The sequence below is a fragment of the Canis lupus genome, chromosome 6, assembly GCF_048164855.1.
Source record: "Canis lupus baileyi chromosome 6, mCanLup2.hap1, whole genome shotgun sequence".
NCBI classification, from domain to species: Eukaryota; Metazoa; Chordata; class Mammalia; order Carnivora; family Canidae; genus Canis; species Canis lupus.
The window spans coordinates 64,781,493-64,796,117 of NC_132843.1; the positions used below are offsets into that span (position 1 = coordinate 64,781,493).

Below are 14,625 nucleotides of genomic sequence, written 5' to 3' on the forward strand. Positions count from 1 at the left end.
AGAGGCTCCTTTGTTGGGGACCCTGCCCTATGTATCTCTTCATTTGGCTGTTGGTTTATGTTTTTTAATATCCTTTGTAATAAATTGGTAATCTAGTGAGTAAATGAGCTTCCTGAGATCTGTGAACTACTGTAGCAAATTAATCAAACCCCAGGAGGTGGCCATGGGAACACCTGACTTACAGCCAGTTGATCAGAAGTATAGGTGACAACTTGGCCTTGCAATTTGGCATCTAAAGGGGAGGAGACTGTCTCGAAGGACTAAATCCTTAACCTGTGGGAACTGATACTATCTCTAGGTAGATAGGGTCAGAATTCAGTTGATTGTATGATCCCTGCTAGTGTCTGAGAATTACTTCGTGGTGTGGGTAATATACACACACAGACACACACACATTGGAATTGGGGGTTAGAATCATTTTAGTTATCAACTACAATAACCATGTTTTACATTAGCTCCATCTGTACCTTTGGTTTTAATTCTTCTCTATTTTTTAAAAGATTTTATTTATTTATTTGACAGAGAGAGAGAGCAGAAGAAATGGGGAGCCGCAGAGGGAAAGGGAGAACAGACTCCCCATTGAACAGGGAGCCTGATACAGGGCTTGATCCCAGGACCCTGGGATCATAACCTAAGCTGAAGGTAGATGATTAACTGACTAAGCCACCCAGGAGCCCCTTAATTCTTCTTTAAATGTTTAGTGGAATTCCCCAGTGTAACCGTGTGGGTGTTATGAACTTTTTCACTCAATTCTCAGAGCAAACTTGTAAAGAAAGCATTTTACAGATATGGAAAGTTAAAGCTCAGAGAAATGAAGTGACTCACCCAAGATCTAGATGTCTTCAGTGTTGCTTCCACAAAACCACACTTTCTGCATTAGACGTCTTAGGCAGACTTCTTTTCCCAAAGAGATTTGGGAAACAAGGAAGAGAATAATCATACCTGTTCCTGGCCACTTTTCTTTAGCTGGATGACAGTTCTCTCTTGCTTGACATTATATTCAAGTTAGAAGATAATCAGGCAACTAGTGGATCGCTGAGTATAAAACCTAGTACTATTAGTATAATCACAAAGGTGCAGTCTAAAAAGATTAATGACACATGCATTGACACATTCAACTGCAAAACCCCAGAAGCAAAGCAAAGCAAAATGTCTGAAGAGAGAAGGAAATCCTACTTTTTGTGAACCCTGGACATTCTCTGGGAAGTTTTGATGGGTCATCTCTCTCCTCCATCCCTTATTACCTGACCCCAAATTTCCTACCAGACATGATTACCTTATTTAAGATAGGACTTTGACTACCTTCACTATCCCTTCTATGATTTTTTTTTTCCAGCTCAGAGCATGCCACTGCCCTGTTTAACAGCCTTTAATGATTCTCTATTGTCTATACTTCTCAACTTTATCATTGTTGTCTATGTATGTCTAGGGTTCTCAAACTTCAGAGAAGAGAGGAATCACTGGGGGCCACTAATTGAAAATGTAGACTCATAAATCTCAACCCCAGAGATTTTGATTCAGTCACTCTGGACTGAGACCTAGATGTCTGCATTGTGATAACCTTCCGGTGATTTCAGTGCAAGTGGCCCACGGAATACATGTTGACCAAACAACAGTCTCTGGCATAAAGCTCATAGTTCTTGGCCTGGCTTTCAGGCCCTCTGAAGTTTGACTCCAACTTGCTTAGTCAATAGTGCTAAGTAGCCTTTCCTCACCCTCACCCCCACCGGGTCTGCAGACCTCCAGTCCAACCTAGTGGGTAAGACTGGCAAACACATTTTGGCAAGGCAAAATTAATCTCTCCTGTCCCTTTTCTCCCTGCCTTTAGTATCTCAGTATTAGCACAGAGTTGTTCAAACTATAGGCTGCCACACAATAATAGGTTCTGACCAGCTTTTTATTTAAATTTATGATTCCTGGAATAGAATACATGGAAAATATCAGTGTGCATTTCCATAGTTAAAGGTATTGCAACATATTTGTTTCAGTTAATTATACATATACAGAGATATGTATTATGTCAAGGTATAAAATATATTTCTTACTGTGGGTTGTACCACAACACTGAAAGCCACAGCTATAGGAACTCACCCAATTTGCCTCTCATTAGATCTGTCAGTATAGCCTTCTGTTTCTCCATTATTGTGAACCTTTGGTGAATAATAAATAAAGCTATCTTTACCCTCTTATTCCTCTGGCATCCATCATGGTGTTTTGTGCTCAACAACTGAAGTGATTTGTTTGTATCATCACAATCATGACTCTTCTGGGTTTAACTACTTCAGATCAAGTATCCTCTTTTAGGGTACAGAGTTGGGGCTGTTCCTTTCAGAAATTGCCTCTTTGTGGGGCACGTGGGTGGCTTGGTTAAGCATCTGCCTTAGACTCGGGTCACAATCTTAGGGTCCTGGGATCAAGCCCTGTGTTGGGCTCCCTACTCAGTGGGGAGTCTGCTGTCTCTCTCCCTCTGCCCCGTACCCTACTCATACTCCCTCTCTCTTTCAAATAAATAAATAAAACCTAAAAAAAAAAAAAAAGAAAAGAAGTAGCCTCTGTGAGACAGAGAACCTTAGAGTATTGCCAGGAGAAGTGGCCCCTCACCTTGGCTAGAAGCAAAGGGTAACATTTTCTAAGGCGATGAGGTTCTTTGGGGCAATGTATTTCCTCTGGAAATTCTGGAGTGTCATCTAAGGATTGGAGTGAGTGGCTAACTGGCCCGAGGTGGCTCAGTGAAAGGACACTCTAGAAGAACAAGAGTGGGGAAAGTAGCCACATGAGCCTTCTAGGTGAGCATTTGTTAAGCACCCATTGCTCAATAAATGAGTTACTATGCAGGTGCTTAAGAACGCAGAAGTGAGGGATGCCTGGGTGGCTCAGTGGTTGAGCATCTGCCTTTGGCTCAGGTTGTGATCCCGGGGTCGTGGGATCCAGCCCTACATCGAGCTCCCCACACTGCTTCTTCCTCTGCCTATGTCTCTGCCTCTCTCTGTGTGTCTCTCATGAATAAATAAATAAAATCTTAAACACAAAAAAAGAACACAGAAGTGTTCAGCATGCGTGACAGACTGAACCACATTGGGATCACAGGTCCATTTTCTTGAGGACAACAGTGTTTCAGATGGCAATGTGTCTGGTCAAGGTTGCTTGAATGCAAATCATTTTATACCGAGCTTGCTTCTCCGTATGTTAAGTGCACATCTCCTTTAGCTGTGAGTTGGGGACCTCCTGCCTGCAGCAAAGTCTCTGGCTTTGAAGGACTCAGTGCAGGAGTGAAGGCATAAACTTTCAGAAACGATTTCCCGGCTAAGTCCCTTGAACTGGATGCACAGGGAGCTAGCAGAGCAGTCCAGCAGGGCGATGCCGGGCAGAAGTACAGGTGAGGTAGAGCAGAGCTTCTGATGAAAAGCTTGGGTGAGTGGAGAGTAAGGAGGGGCCACTTTTTAGAGGACGTGGGAGGAAGGGAGCTCTGACTTATTGCAGCCGAGACTCGGTGACAGCTAAGGGCCAGATGTAAATGATCTCAGTGAAGACTGCAGTATGAAGGCCAAGAGAAGAGAGGGGAGGCATGGAATTTACCCAAATATCCAAAGGCTTTTGTTGTAAGGTCTTCAATTTGTCCGTGGCCTCAAAATGAGACTTCTTGAGAATGAGCAAAGTAATATCACTCTTTTAAAAAGCAGAGGTCACATACCTTATCGGAACGGCTAAAATCCAAAAAAACCTGACAGTTCCCCATGCTAGCGAGGATGTGAAGCAACATGAACACTCATTCATTGCTTGTGGGGATGCAAAATGGAACGATCACGTTGGAAGCCAATTTGGCAGTTTCTTAAAAATCAAACGTACTATCACCATACGATCCAAGCCACTACACTCCTAGATGTTTACACAGTCAAGTTGAAAGCTGTGTCCACGCAAAAACCTGCACGTGAATGTTATATCAGTTTTATTCAAAACCAGTGCAAACTGGAAGTGACCAAGATATCCTTCAATGGGTGAATGGATAAAAAAATGGTACAGGGGATCCCTGGGTGGCTCAGGGGTTTAGTACCTGCCTTCAGCCCAGGGCCTGATCCTACAGTCCCAGGTTCGAGTCCCTGCATGGAGCCTGCTTCTCCCTCTGCCTGTGTCTCTGCCTCTCTCTCTCTCTCTCTCTCTGTGTGTGTCTCTCATGAATAAATAAATAAAACCTTTTAAAAAATGGTACAGATGGATAAAGAAATGGTGATCCATCCAGACAATGGAATATTATTCAGCAATTTAAAAAATGAGTTATCAAGCCACAAAACTACATGGAGGAACCCTAAGTGCATACTGTTAAATGAAAGAAGCCAGTCTGAAGAGGCTACATAGTGTACAATCCCAACTTACTTGGTGTTTTGGAAAAGACAAAACTAGAGAAATCATAAAAAGATCTGTGGTTACCAGGGGCTGTGGCAGGGGGAGGGAGAGGGATGTATAGGTGAAGCATAGTGGGTTTTGAGTGTAGGGAAACTATTCTCAATGCAACTGCAACAGTGAATACATGTTATTAATGCAATTGCCAAAACCCATAGATGGAGGGCACCTGGGTGACTCAGTGGTTGAGCAACTATCTGCCTTTGGCTCAAGTCATGATCCCGGGATCTTGGGATCGAGTCCCACATCAGGCTCCCTGCTTGGACCCTGCTTCTCCCTCTTCCTATGTTGCTTCCTCTCTATGTGTCTCATGAATAAATAAATAAAAGCTTGAAAAACAACAACAACAAACCCATAGATGGTACAACATGGTGTCTCTTCAAGGGAACTATGGCCTATAGGTAATTAATTATAATGTGTCAGTATGGACTCATCAAGTGTAACAAATGAACCACACTAATGCAAGATATTAATAATAATAGGGAGAATGGTGTGGGGGTGGAGATAGGAAGGTGGGGGCTGAGTATTTAGAACTCTGTGTACTATCTGCTCAATTGTTCTTTACATCCAAAACGGCGCTAAAAAATAGTGTGTTAATTATTGTTTAAAAGAAATTAAGAGATTTCACATTGGCAGAAAAAAAAAAGAGGCAAATGGGATGAGACTTATTTTTAAATTTTAAGAGAGGCAGCAAGGAGATCCTGGAAACTTGCCTGTAAACGGCACAACCAGCCTTGCTACCCAAGGGCCGCCTTCATGTACAGGATCGTTCACTTATAAAATAGGTCCACACCACATTTCCTCAGCGGTACAAGTTCAGGTCCTGTTGGGTTTGCATATGGAACCCCATTGGAAGTGAGGACCAAAATTTTCATTCCCTTCCTAATTTTCTGAATTTTCTCATGGAAGTGAAATCGAGCTTGTCTCTGGTAAATTTTTAAAAGCAGCATCAGAAATTCCTTCCAAAGGAAAAAAGGCTTTTCTGTGACTGAACTTTTCTCAATCAGCTATAATGATGGGTTTCCTGTTAATTCTCCCTAATTATGTAGAAGGCCTTTTAAATTTGTTTCGGTGGTTTTTCTCTTCTGACATGAAGCAATCACCCACCTTTCATATTATAAGAAGGTGGCAGCTGCTTTTTCTCCTTTTCCTCTTGTTCTTCTTCCTTTTAAGACTTTTCTCCATTTTGGAATTTCTGCAAGTGATCCAAGGTGTAAATCCCAATCTGTCCCTCAAATGGTCTTTAGTGAGGTGCTTGCTCTAAATCCCCCTGAGCCACCGACTTGTCCACCAGCTGAGGGCCTTAATCCCCTTGAGTTCTAAATCCTTTTGCTTTGCGCCCAGGATCTCATCCCATAACCTTTTGAATCACCAACATAACTGAGAAAGTTGGCCCTTTCCATGTAAATGGCAAGAAAGCCTAAAGGCAATAAGCCCTGCAGAGCAGAACGTATTGATTTCAAAGATCACCTTTGATCCACACTTTTCCTCTTTATAATGTGTGGTTTTCTTCTCTTAATTAGAAAGAGCCAGGGATTATCTGCACAAAACCGGAAGGTTTATCGTGATTGGTGGGATTGTCTCTCCTGTCCACGACTCCTATGGAAAACAGGTGGGTTCCTCCTTTGCTTCTCTGCTCCTTCCCTCCCTCCCCCCCACCTCGTGGCTCTCCCAGCCCACAGCTGCCCCCCTGCCATCTCGGCTACACCTCCTGGGAACACGCAATGCCCCATAGCAGGCGTCGTGCTCCGGCACACCTGAGCCGGTGGCGCTGGGCAGCAGCTGGCAGGAACAGTGCCCAGGCCCGTGCCCACGCTGGGGACCGCTGGAGCGCCGCCCGGTCAGCGCTCAGTAGAAGCGGGGTGGCCGCACCGCTGAGGGCCACTGGCGGCCGGTTGCGGCCTGGCCAAGTCTTTTCTGGAGTTTAGGAGGAAAAGACCTTTGCCTTTTCTGATCTGATTTAGAAGTCCCTTCCTTGCCACTCGGTCCCTGCCACATGTCCGGGAAGGTCTAGGAGCCCTCCAGCTGTCCATCCCCCCTTCCACCCCCATACCTGTCGGTGGGCACCGGGGAGGTCACGGCCAGGTGGAGCCTCGGGGCAAGGCACCGTTGCGGGGGTTAGGTGTCATCCCTGTCCCCGTGCTGGGCACGCGTTGGCGGCTTCATCCAGAGAGAGGCTCGCCTCCTGACCCTGTTGGGCGTGGCCCATCCCGTGGCCTGCGTTCTCGGCGTGTCACCGTGTCTGCGTGGCAGATGGACAGGCGGGAGGCCACACCCTCGGTCCCTGCCACCACTGGCAAATGGCCACCCCTGAATAATGGGCCGGCTTGGGATGGGGTCTCGGGAGGCCGTGGGGAGCCGAGGGAGCCCCCCGGTGACTGCTCTGTCGTCCCCCAGGGCCTTGTGTCCAGCCGGCACCGCCTCATCATGTGTCAGCTGGCCGTCCAGAATTCCGATTGGATCAGGTAGGGCTGGCCTGGCGACTGCCAGAGTGGGTGGCCTGGGACTCACTGGGGGTGAGTGGAGAAAGAGGAGTGGGGCACCTGGGTGGCTCAGCGGTTGAGCATCTGCCTTTGGCCCAAGGTGTGATCCTGGGGTCCTGGGATCAAGTCCTGCATCGGGCTCCCTGCATGGAGCCTGCTTCTCCCTCTGCCTGTGTCTCTGCCTCTGGGTTTCTCAAGAGTAAATAAATGAAATCCAAGAAAGAGAGAGAGAAAGAGAGAAAGAAAGGAAGGGAAGGGAAGGGAAGGGAAGGGAAGGGAAGGGAAGGGAAGGAAAGGAAAGGAAAGGAAGGGAAGGAAGGGAAGGGAAGAAAGAAAGAGGAGGAGTCCCCTTATCCATCTGGATCCCCCCCGGGGTTGGGGAGGCCGGAAGAGGTGTTCGTCCCCCCTGCCCCCCCTGCCGGCAGAAATTATGCCTCCTTTCAGGTGGCCCAGCCTATCCACAGCTTTGTTTCATAACAAGCCATAGGGCCCCGCAGACTTAAGAGGGAAGCTTCAGGGTTCCTTCTGCTCTGGGACTTTGGGATCCAGGAGTATTCCTGAAGCATCACTGGATTAGGGGTGAGGCCTGGCCAGGAAATCGGAAATGCCTCTCCACTTTCCTCCTCAGTTACTTCCCATGGACTCTCACTACCTTTTCGAGAATGTTCCCTGGCCTTCCTCATTTCCTGTTCCTGAACTCGGGCTCCCTGGGGCTCCACGCTGACCGGGGGAGCGAGACGGCTCCGGCCTTTCCCTCAGACCCCGGGCACGGTCCTCACCAAGCTGCAGACGCCCGCGAGCCCGTGCAGTGTAATTAAAGCAAGCTTCCACTAATTACGCTAATTGTGCTCCCCAAAGTTCCTACAGTTATAATTTGCATGAGAAAATGGCGCTTTAAAAAAATAATGGCACACCATTTGTACTGTAATTTCCCCCCACGGAAGAATAAGCTGCACCTAGAGGTTTCCCTGAAAGGAGGGAAGTGAAGAGAAGCTGACCTCACAATGAGGGAGAAGAGATGGGGTGGGAGGGAGGGAGAGCAGGGAAGGGAAGCGACCATAATAATTAAATAGCGATCCTTGCCTGTGGTGAGCACTGATTTGTGTGAGAAACCCTTGCCCTTGAGAGGCTGCCTCATACAGGCGGCGACAGCTGCCTTTTCTCTGGTGAGAAACAGACCCAGAGAGCTCAAGGGCTTTGAGGGAGCACAGCGCACAGCACCTCTGTGGTGGCGTCAGGGAGAGGAACCAGGCCTTGTAACATCGTGGCTCAGGATCTCCTGGGGAGAACAGGGTCCCATGGGGAAAAATACCGGCAGGAGGTTGTTCCTGCTTGGATGTGACTAGAGAATTCTGGAAGAATTGCTTCATTCATTCAACGAATATTTACCCAGCTCTTCCCCCCTCCCCGCCCCCCTGCACTGCTCCAGGCACTTGGGGAGAATCAGAGTTCCAAGAACTGAGATCTCTGGGGAGGCCCAGGTAGCTCCAGAGGCAGGGGCTGGGGCCCTGGGGCCCTGGGCTGGGGGAGCCTGTCTGCTCTGCCGGTTTCAGGCGGGCGGGTGGTGGGCAGGGATACGGGGAGCCTGATGCACAAGCTGCCTCTCCAGGGTTTCCAGTGAGCTCTGCCACTGGGAAGCTTAGGTGTGTGTGCCCGGTGGGAGGTGGGCAGGGAATGCTCAACTGCTGAGAAAATGTTGGAGAAATATCCCAATTTAGCAGCTCATTAAGTTGGCAATTAAGCTCAAGCTCTGCATCAGCCTGGGCTAGGTCCCTGCTCATTTCACATCCTGGTGATGAAGTTTTGGAATATAGGTGAGGTTTGGTGGGGTGAGGTCCGGAGTCCGTGACCAAGAAAAATTCTTGAGATGTCTTTGGTGCAAAATGGTGGTTTTATTGAAGCCCAGGGACAGGACCCGTGGGCAGGAAGAGCTGCTGCCCCGGGCCTGTGAGGGGTGGCTGATTAAATACCTGGGAGTTGGGAGGGGTTTGAAGGAGTTTTGGAAGCAAGGTTTCCAGGACCTGGAGGGGGCTAGCTGTTGTTGGGAAAAGGTCATTTATTACCGTCTAATAAAACCTGAGTCATGAGACCCTTCAGATGTATACTGGTGGGCCCTGTGCTTGGGGGATGATTGCCAACTCGTACCTTGAGGGTTTAGAGATTAAAGTAGACTTACAGGCCCCTGGGGGTCGGGCTAAGATTGCCTTTTGCCCTTAGCAAAGTATTAACATCAAGGCAGTCGAGTCTCTAGAGGAAAGTCCCTCTGCCTGTTTCAAGGACTTGTCAGTGTGCTGCCCCGGGCTTGTGCTTTGTCCTCAGCTAGTCCTCTGTTCCCCCATCACTGGTGGACAGGAGGAGTCGACCAGTGTGTGTGGCTCTGCCTTTCAGTCTGGGGGCACACCTCCCCTATGTGCCCACAAGCCTCCTCCCCCGCCCCCCACTGTACAGGGAGGCACACAGGGGCAGATCCCCCAATTCAAATATCTGTAGCCACCACTTGAGGAAGGCCTGGCTTTTCATCCTTATCACAATCCCACAGGGCCCAGAGCAGAACTTTCATCTTGTGGGGAAGCACAAGAGCCAGACTCTGTACTAAGCACTTTATAAACCTCATGGAGCCCTTCTCATAACCCCACAAGAGAGTTACATAGTTATTTTACAGGTGGGGAAGGTGAGCACCAAAAGACCATATAACTTTCCCAAAGCTCCATACCGTCCTCGTTTTCCAGACGGGGAAACTGAGGTGTAGGGAGGTGTTTCAGGCCCACATCTGATCTGATTTGGGATCTCGGTGTGAGCAGCTTGGCTAAGTTCCCTGAGCTATGTTCTCTGGAATTACTAAAGAAAGAGTGTGAGAACAGAATCCAAGGGAAACCTCTTTCTGGTTACGTTAGGGTGGACCCCTGGGAGTGCTATCAGGACACCTGGCAAACCACCTGCAGTGTGTTGGAACACCATCGGGACCTCATGAAGGTGAGCTGGGCCATGGCGGGGCAGGGAGGGTGGCCCCCAGCAGCTGGGCAGGCTGGGGAAGGGTGCTGCTGGCCTACTGACCTGGTTCAGTTTCCTGCTTCTCAGCCAGCTGTGTGGGATAGCAGGCCTCGAGCAGCAGGAAGGAGGGCAGTCAGTGAGGAACCCAAATAGTTCCAGGGGTTGCTCCCCATCTCGCTCCCCCTGCTTCATATGACTTGGGGTGGTTTTCATCTTCTGACAGCAAACCCAGGGTGGGATTAAGGAGAGACTTCAAAAAGTGAGTAGGGAAGGAGACCTGGCCAAGGAAGGCAGAACAGAGGAGCTGTGGGACGAGGTACAAGCCACCAAGATGCTCCTGCCCCATCTGCTTAGCACCTGCCAGTCCCCTTACTCCAGCCCCGGGGGCTGTGGCCGAGGCACCTCACCCCTGCCAGTCATCGTACCTTTGTTCATGCTCTTTCCTCCTCACGTGAGTTCTAAGGCAGACAGTGTTCTGGTCCTCGTTCTATTAGTGGATGAAAGGAAGCCCAAAGAGGTGAGCCAACCTATCTGAGGACACAGCCATTGTTTGGTGAACACAGATGGGAGCCAGTGGCTTGCGCCCAGTTGTAGCGACTGAAGAGCTGGTTGCCAGATTATAACAAGTGATCAGAGTGTGCAGAAAGCACCCTTCCCAGATCAACACCAGCCCATCGATTTCCACGGCGATAGGATGAAGAGCAGTGCCTTCCATAGCAAGAAGCCTGACCGACCAAGGCAAGGTGCAATGGATTCCGCTCACCTCCGCTCACCCTGTCACGGTGCCCTCCTCAGCCCCAAACAGCAGACCAGATGGCATTGTTCTAACACGGGGAGCATCTCTACCCATCTGTGTTTTCTGTCAGTGGGTGTCTGAATCGTCCCCAGGGGGAGCGGTCAGCAACCCCGGTCACCTCACGCTCCACCAGCTGGGCAGCTGTGCTTTATTTTAATAGAGTTGGAGCTTAGGGTTTCTGACCAGCCAGGGAGTCAAGAGGAATAGGAAGAAGAAGAGGAAGAGGAAGAGGGAGAGCTCTAGCTGGGGGCTGCTTGATCGATTGGGTTGGTCCCCCTTGGAATCAGAGAAAACGCATCTCCCTTCCTGCCATTTTCAGAATCTCTCACACACATCCTGAGCCTTCTCTGGTCCCCTTGGAAGGACTCCGACATAGGGTGGCCCTGACTTGCTCCCTGGGCTGGTCTCAACAACAGCAGTGACAAAAGACATCCCATCTTACTGTCTTAGTCAGGATAGGCTAAGATATGCCGTGGTAACAAACAGCCTTCAAATCTTAGTAACTTCCCCTAAGTTTATTTCTCACACTACATGTCAGCTGGGGCTCAGCCGGGGCCTCTGCACCTTCTTATCACTCAGGAGCCTCAGACTCCATGGTGGAAAGGAGGAATCAGGGACCTCGCAGACATGCCCGAGTCCTAGCTGTACCAGCTCTGAGGCCTGACTGCTTGCTGTTTGACCGTTTGCACGCCTGGCCTTCCCGAAGCCTCCCTCCGTTACTCCTGCCCAGAGGCAAGAGTCTGGGCCAAGCAGCTCAGCTGTCACATGATGGGCAGAGGCCAGTAGAGAATGTGAGTGGGTCCCAAGGGCCCCTGCCTGAGAGTGGAGGCTGGTGACTCCCCATCTGTCCTGTTCTACCATCAGGCCGGTGTTCCTGGTGTGGAAGATAGACCTGTAGGAGAGTGACACAGGCCTTCCTTGGTCGGTGACCCACAGCTGTGCTTGGAAAGGCCTCTGAGAACGTAAGAGCCTGTGGAGGGCTGACAGGGGCAGAGTGGGGCACGCTCCCCTTCTTCGCTACCTAGAACAAGTCCAGCGGGACCAGCCATGCAAGCAGCGGGAGCAAGAAGTCCTCAGCTACCAGGACAGCTACTAAATGAGAACATGGCATTTTCTTTTCTGGAGGTGAAATAATTATAAAAAAGAAGGCAGGCTGCCTCTTCCACTCCACCAGCCACCACTGGGCAGAGAATCCCATCAAGCAGGCTAAGAAGAGCCTTTGGTAGCGGCCTCGGCTGGCTCCCAGATGTGGCTGGATGCTGCTGTGACCTCCTGCCAGCAGGAGCATTGCAGAAGTGACAGGTTACCCCACAGAACAAATGCCTGCCCTTCCCCGGGGCTCAGGAGGATTCAGCGCTGCTCTCTGCCTGTGCAGGGGAGGTGCCTTCAGGGGGTCACGGCAGCCCTGGGGCTTGGGGTTCTCTGGCAGCAGGACTCAGGAATCCAGAGAGAGTGGTGCGCGGAGGTGGGATACCGGCTTTCAGGGAAGGGACCTTGCATAAGCAACAGCCCTTGGAAAGCTAACCTGATTGAAAATCGTCCTTTGTTTCCCTGTAGCGGGCTCTCACAACCACAGCAGGGAAGGGGGGTTGCTTCTGGGTCAGCTGTGAAGAATGCAGCCTTATCAGCTCTCTGCTTTCTGCGGCACCAGAGGGAAGCAGCAGGCCAGATAACACAGCACAATGGATAATAGGCATAGAATTTCCGCTTGGGTCTGGGATGTGTATGCACACTGGCAAGCTGGCGCACGAGTGCCCAGAGGCCCCCCCCTTCCTGCCACACAAACACATCCTGCTTGGCCTGGCACCGCTCTCTGCCTTGGCCCCGTCATTGGCATCTCTGGCCTGGAGAGGCGGCAGGTGGCGATAGTGCCTGGTGTTTGTATGACCTTTCCCAAGCTTACGCAGCCCTTTTGCAGACATGACCTCATTCGAGCCCCGTGAAGCAGGCAGGGAGGGCAGGTATGCACGTTACACAGAGGGTTACAACATCGGCTGCCAGGTGCCAAATACTCTACAGGCAAATGCTTTGCAGATGCTCACATGTGCCATCCCACCACAGCCCCGTAAGGCAGCCACGTGGCCTGTCCGTGTTCAACTCTTGAGCTGAGGTTCAAGAGACGTTCGCAATCCAAGGTCACGCAGCCGGAAGGGGGCAGAGCTCAAACAACTTGAACCAGGGTCTGTGCAGCAGTAGACCCCATGCTTTTCCAGCCCTGAGCTAGCTGCCTTGCCTCCTGCCAGCCTAGTGCAGCCACATGGTACAGCTGGGTCCAGAAGCCACCCCAGCCACCACCTCCAAGTGGCCTCCCCAAGATAGATGAGCAGATGAACATTTGAAGATAACTAGGAATGCTTCTCATAAGTCACTTGGCTAATGACACCAACCTTGTACCTCTCCCTTTTCCCAGCGGGTGACTGGCTGCATCCTCTCCAATGTCAACACACCCTCCATGACGCCTGTGATCGGACAGCCCCAGAATGAGACCCCCCAGCCCATTTACCAGAACAGCAACGTGTCCACCAAGCCCACTGCAGGTAGGGGAACAGTGATGTGAAGCTGTGGTTCTCAAACTTCAGAATCAACTGGAGGACTTGTTAAAATCCAAATTGCTAGGTCCTTCTCCAGAATGTGATTGAGTAGGTCTGGGAGGGAGAGGAGATTTTGCATTTTTAACGAGGTGATGCGGATGCTCTGGTCCTGAAAATAGAGCCTCAGGGAGAAATAGTCACAATGAGAGAGAGAGAGAGAGAGAGAGAAACAGAGAGAGACAGGGTTGATGGGCGTGCATTTTTTTCTGCATTTAAATATAAATATAATTGTCTTAGCTGGGAATTAAAAATACAGAAGGCAGCATTTTTCTCTGCCTCTCTCAAAGGGGTTGAGGATCTCGCCCAAGGTCACACAGTGATGAGGTAGCAGGACTAGGCTTTCAAACCCAGGTGTCTGCATTCAGAATCGCACACTCTTAGCCACCTCTTCAGTGGCAAAGAGCAAGGGCTCCAACATTTACCCAACGCCTAGTACTGTATGCCCGTACAATGCTCAGTGCTTTACACGGATTCTCATTTAACGCAGCAATTCTGTGACATAGATACTGTGTTCCCATTTACCAAGGGAAAACAAATTCAGAGAGGGCAAGTGATTAGCCTAAGGTCACACAGCTCAAAAGTAGAAAAGTCAGAGTTCATATTCAGGACTATTTAATACCAAGGTCCACATTTTTTCCAATAGTTTTTTGTTTTTTGTTTTTTTTTTTACCAACTAATTGCAAGGGACAGATCCTGGTATTACTTTTCACATCTAGAGACCATAAGCTGTTATATTAGTCTGTTCTAAACAGGGTAGTTCACAAAAAGGCAGAATTTATTCGTTCTTACACAGCTACATGTGGGGGCTCAGAAAAATTTTCTGGATTAGGGCCCCGAGAGGTCATCAAAAACCGGATCCCTCTCGGCTGGTTGAGTAGGATGTCTCATTATTATAAAGTCCGTCTTCATGGGAAGGAATGAAGGCTGAGGCTCATATTAAAAAATGAAAACAACCCAAATAGCCCATATGTCTTTTAAATTCAGAATATGAGCCAACTTATGGTATGCAAACATACCTGCATAATGCATTTTTTTTAAATGGAGGAAAATAAATAATATACCAGTATGTTAGTGGTGGTTATCTCCAGGGATGGGGTTATGGGTGCTTTTTATTTTCTTCTTTATTTATTTCCCTCTTCCGTATTTTCCATTTTTTAATAGTATATTAAACACGAGCAGAATATAGATTCCAGTCTATGGCTCAAAATGCTTGCGACTTGGACTGTGAACGAGAAGGAATGTTTGCTGTCATATTTCTGTTCTTTCTCTCTACCCTCCTGCCTCCCACTACCCAACCCCTGCCCCCTCCAGTGCAACCCTGTTGTTTAAGTGTCCCAAATGCCGGGCTGTAAGTTGTGAGTGGTTC

General features: G+C 49.3%; 1 protein-coding gene across 6 annotated transcripts in view; it reads left to right on the top strand.

Moving 5' to 3' along the window:
* NMNAT2 (nicotinamide nucleotide adenylyltransferase 2) overlaps nt 1-14,625 on the top strand; it is a 194,486-nt gene that overhangs the window by 150,660 nt on the left and 29,201 nt on the right. For all 6 annotated transcript variants that reach the window (XM_072830953.1, XM_072830955.1, XM_072830951.1 and 3 more), the window contains 4 exons: nt 5,922-6,010; nt 6,796-6,863; nt 9,776-9,854; nt 13,079-13,205. In XM_072830953.1, the coding sequence (XP_072687054.1) occupies nt 5,922-6,010; nt 6,796-6,863; nt 9,776-9,854; nt 13,079-13,205 (363 nt within the window). The remainder of the gene's footprint in view (nt 1-5,921; nt 6,011-6,795; nt 6,864-9,775; nt 9,855-13,078; nt 13,206-14,625) is intronic.